The sequence below is a fragment of the Lottia gigantea genome, assembly GCF_000327385.1.
Source record: "Lottia gigantea unplaced genomic scaffold LOTGIsca_889, whole genome shotgun sequence".
Classification (NCBI taxonomy): Eukaryota; Metazoa; Mollusca; class Gastropoda; family Lottiidae; genus Lottia; species Lottia gigantea.
The window spans coordinates 1-5363 of NW_008710920.1; the positions used below are offsets into that span (position 1 = coordinate 1).

The 5363-nt window shown below is 36.2% G+C and overlaps 1 protein-coding gene across 1 annotated transcript; it reads left to right on the top strand.

The window, feature by feature from the left end:
- Window positions 1-3840: 3840 nt before the first annotated feature.
- On the top strand, window positions 3841-5040 carry LOTGIDRAFT_176272 (hypothetical protein; the record flags this gene model as incomplete). Its single annotated transcript, XM_009068050.1, has 1 exon — window positions 3841-5040. The coding sequence occupies one exon, from the start codon at window positions 3841-3843 to the stop codon at window positions 5038-5040; it is 1200 nt and encodes a 399-aa protein (XP_009066298.1).
- Between the last annotated feature and the right edge of the window lie 323 nt (window positions 5041-5363).

Genomic DNA, 5363 nt, shown 5'->3' on the forward strand with positions numbered 1-5363 from the left:
GAACATATTGCAATGCCCATTACCTTGTTTTATTTCATTTGTAAACTGCATGTTATCAATATGTAAATCTCTAACATCTAACATCTGCCCGGTCAATGAAGACGTTGATGTGTGTAAGCAGTAGAGGCTGTAGATTTCGTTTGACTTAATATGTATTTTAGGTACATTAGAGTCGTATCGGGCTAGAATATTACGAAATAACTATCGAAGTTTCTATCATGCCAGTTGACATTGTTCACATGCCTCGGGGATTAAGTTACAGACTCAACACAAAGCATTTATTAATTTTTAATATATTTCGAGAACATGTCTCATGGATCGCAATTTCCTTACAAAAGACACTTATACTCAAATAACCTTTCTATAAATTTCAATCAAGATATACTAACGGAGAAAAAGTATGCTTCATTAAAACAATTTTCAAACCGTGTAGATAATATCATAATTTCAGAGCCATTAAGAAGCTGGTATCTTATTGATCTGGTAAAACAGGCCACAATTATTACTAATGGGGACTTTCGTCAAGTAGATTTTTTAAAAATTGTCATAGTCTATCAGGAACTAAATCAACATCATTAAAATCCCATAAACTTGAAGTGTTGATATTGAAGTTGACAAAATAGCATAATGTATGAAGTTTGCACTGTCTTGCACAATCTACTGGACCCAGAGATGTAACCGACTTAAAAGATGGATGTCTTAATTCCCAAACTTTTAACCATGTTAAGGAGCTTGTCTATGTTAAGGAGCTTGTCTTGTTGAAAACATTGATTTCCAAAACCAAAAACAAGAGAACAGATATTTATTATTGTTACACAAATGAAAAGCCAATACATGTCTCCGCCGACCTTATAAAATTACAATGGTTTGTCGTTAATGTGTACTGACTGTCTCTTAGAATTTTGTACTTTTTCACTATTATTTCCAACAACTAACAGTATTCCGTTGCCTGTCCGTCCGTCCGTAATTGGCTTGTGAACGCAATAGAGAAAACAGTTTTTATCTGATTTGAATGAAATTTGGTGTGATCATTTACATTAATGAGATTTTGAACAAGTTCGAATTTGACGATCTTTTGAGTTACTGTCCTTGATTTATGAAAAACGTGTCAAATTTCGTTTGTGAACACAACAGAGACTACAATTTATCATGATGAGATCTTAAGTCAAGATTGAATTTGACAATTTTTCGATCAACGAAATTTGAGTTATTACCCTTGACTTAAGTAAAAACGCATCAAAATTTGCTGGCTTGTTAACGCGATACAGGTGACAGTTTATGTCAGAATTTTATTATATAATGTATGTTTGCTTAAATCAACAATATATTGCACAAATTAGATATTTGGTATGATTTGACACAGATAGGTGATCTCCCTTGATATACTGAAAATATATCAGGAAAGTGGGCGTATCTTGCTAGGCGAAAGGCAACCACTTGTTTTTAATCTGATCTAGATGGTAAAAACACGAAGAAATGTTGATATTTACAGTTTCAGAACATTTAATACGAAACAATCGACAACGTATATTTTTTCAATCCGCAGTTCAATGAGTAAAATGCTTCGACAACATTCATATCAATGGGTAGACCGAAACATCTGTCTCCATTCCAGCCTCTGATAGTAATTTGGCCAGATTTCGGCCGGCTGGTGTAGACACCATAAAGGATGTTAAAAGGAGACATTACGCATCTGCAAAGGTTGCATTATATTTAAACTTATTTTGATGCCTTGGAATTGAAAAAATGAATATTTGTGAACTTCTCATACCATCATTTTCTCTTCACACCATTAATATCACGTCTCCGGTTCCATCAAAGTTTTTTTCAACGAAACTGATCCAGCATTGGTCATTTAAAATTACGTAGCCAAAAATTCAAAGATCACAGAGTCAAGTGACATTAACAAAACAAAAGTTACGGTGATGCCCAAAACTAACTTAAAATCATCGTAAAGGTAATTTAATATTATGTTTGTATTTTAAAAAACCGCATCCTCGGAGGTGTAGACAATCTCCTTTTAACAGTCTTTTTTCTGACCCTACTCCAACTGTAAAAATATCCTACAGAAGCTAGAATAGAGGAAGATGTTTCAGACTAATCAATAAACTTATAATTTTTTCACGCATGGCTTCGCACATCCCATTTGATGTATTTTAGTTTCTCCCGCTGGGATTAGAGGTAGGTTTATGGTAAGCTGATGCAGACATCGCAAATTAGGTAGTTGTTGGTAGATAACAGAAGATGTTGGCTACTAGCGGATGACAATATCGCAGACTAGGTAATTGTTGGTAGATGACGAGTTAACGTCTGCTTCCAGTGGATGCTGATATCACAGACTAGGTAGTTGTTGGTGGATGACAAGTTAACGTTCACTTCCAGCTAACTGATATCACAGACTAGGTAGTTGTTGGTAGATGACAAGTTAACTTCCAGTTAACTGATACCACAGACTAGGTAGTTGTTGGTAGATGACAAGTTAACTTCCAGTTAACTGATACCACAGACTAGGTAGTTGTTGGTAGATGACAAGTTAACTTCCAGTTAACTGATACCACAGACTAGGTAGTTGTTGGTAGATGACAAGTTAACTTCCAGTTAACTGATACCACAGGTAGATGACAAGTTAACTTCCAGTTAACTGATATCACAGACTAGGTAGTTGTTGGTAGATGACAAGTTAACGTCCACTTCCAGTTAACTGATATCACAAACTAGGTAGTTGTTGGTAGATGACAAGTTAACGTTTGCTTCCAGCTAACTGATATCACAGACTAGGTAGTTGTTGGTAGATGACAAGTTAATGTCCACTTCCAGTTAACTGATATCACAGACTAGGTAGTTGTTGGTAGATGACAAGTTAACGTTCGCTTTCAGCTAACTGATATCACAGACTAGGTAGTTGTTGGTAGATGACAAGTTAACGTTCGCTTCCAGCTAACTGATATCACAGACTAGGTAGTTGTTGGTAGATGACAAGTTAACTTCTAGTTAACTGATATCACAGACTAGGTAGTTGTTGGTAGATGACGAGTTAACGTCTGCTTCCAGTGGATGCTGATATCACAGACTAGGTAGTTGTTGGTAGATGTCAAGTTAACAATCACTGCCAGCTAATCGATATCACAGACTAGGTAGTTGTTGGTAGATGACGAGTTAACGTCTGCTTCCAGCTAACTGTTTATCACAAACTAGGTAGTTGTTGGTAGATTACAAGTTAATGTCCACTTCCAGCTAACTGATATCACAAACTAGGTAGTTGTTGGTAGATTACAAGTTAACGTCCACTTCCCGTTAACTGATATCACAGACTAGGTAGTTGTTGGTATGGAATTAAACTGATTGACAGCGGTTTCAACTTCAAGGGAGGTAATTTTGAAGAAAAAAGAAACCAAAAATATATGGTTTCAAACACACTTCATGTGAGGTAATTGGATGACATATTACAGTTTGCTAGACAAAAGTACGTTTTTTCAAATAAAATAACCTTGCAAAAGTTTTAGACTTTCTTGATATTATAGGTAAAAAATTCAGAACATATATCATTTATGTAAGAATTGACAATGTTTTGATGTTTTTGTGCGGGTGGTCTGCAGTAAAATGGCGTGTTTGTCATGGAAGTTGACTATTTTCCAAAATGAGACAAAAGTGGTTTATATCGAGTACTAATTGATTGATTTCTAATAATAAAAAAAATAAACCAGAGTCATACGTTAGCAGTCCTTCGTTTACTATTGATTCGTCTTCATAGGAAAAGTGATGTAAGAACTAGCAGACAAAAGCAGGTATTTAGCTCAGTGAGACAGATTGTATTACTTACGCGTGGATTCTATATTGAAAATGCTACTGATCGTTGTTATGTTCGCCGTTAACTCTCTAGTAGCGTTTGGAGGTGGAAACCAATGCTTTCAACAGGACGACCTACCAAATATGTTTAAAAATCTGGAATTTATACATCCACCTTTTAAGTCGGTTACATCTCTGGGTCCAATAGATTGTGCCAGGCAGTGCAAACTTCATACATTATGCTATTTTGTAAACTTCAATATCGAAACATTAAATTGTTCTCTTATTTCTGACACGGGTGATTATAGCCGTCTTAACCCAGTGAGTGTGATGATATATGTTAAATCCTGGAACGAAAACATACTACGTACCTGCAAAAATCATCAATGTCCAAATAACACTGTTTGTAAGGAGAATAACTCTGGCTTTGACTGCCAACCAATAGGATGTACTGGAATACCTCAAGTGCCAAACATAAATGTTACTTCTTTTACAAGCAAAGTTTTATGGGATTTTAATGAGGTGGTCGAATACGCCTGTATTCGAGGTCGCTTCGCTGCAACGAATGTCACGTGCACTTCAAACGGCTTTTGGAGTAACGTGGATTGTATACAATACACCAAGTGTAGCAATACACGAATTTGTTCTGAAATGCAAAGCAAAGACTTCTGGCTTTACTTAAGTACCTTCAACTCACGGCGAAAAGTTTTCTGCAGCTTTACAGGCATATCTAATGCTGCTATGTACATATCTCTTCCGGAATATAACACTGCATCAACGCCTATTTACACAAGAAACGGTACCTCCTGTGAACTGATAGAGGCTACAGACCCAAGTACATTCTCAATGGGTTATACTGATTTTAAAAAAATAAGGAATATTATAAGTGGTAAAATAAAAACGACAGGGAGGATGTATGCCAATTCATCCTTCTCCTTGCAAGATTATGGACGAGCTGGCGACTGTTATGCTGGAAATGATAGTGATGTTTGTGGAGTCATTGGTCACTTTATCATCGACCTCCGGGGGACAGGATTTAAAATCAACTCTACAGCCAAGTGGAAAACTTGGGGGACAGATGGAGTAATACAAAATATAACATGGTCAGATGATGGTCGAGTAATTGAAGGCTTTTGTGGTGGAAATTGTGGAGGTTGTGAACCAGATGGAGAATTGGTCTTAGAAGCTGATTATACCGACCAGCCCGCAAATGATTCAGCAGAATTACCGATATGTAAATTCCCATTAAGATAATGGTGTTGCTAAGACGTTTTTAGGAGGTTTTTCTTTTATAAATAAACGATTTTCATATTTAAGTTTTAGACAGCCGTTCGTTTATAAACCCAAAGACCGATAAACTTGTGTCAATTTTTATGTTCACAATGTTTCAAGAGTGCTTTTAAAAGAAGTTGGACCATTCCGGGGAAAGGATCTTGGGATGGATAAATATACATTCATGTACATGTTGGCTGTTAACTTTCATTCTTAATGGTGGTTGACATGATAATAACCGTGTTTGCAGGTTGGAGTTCCGCCATGTTCACAAGAACAGTTGCTGAAATCATCGTCAGTACATT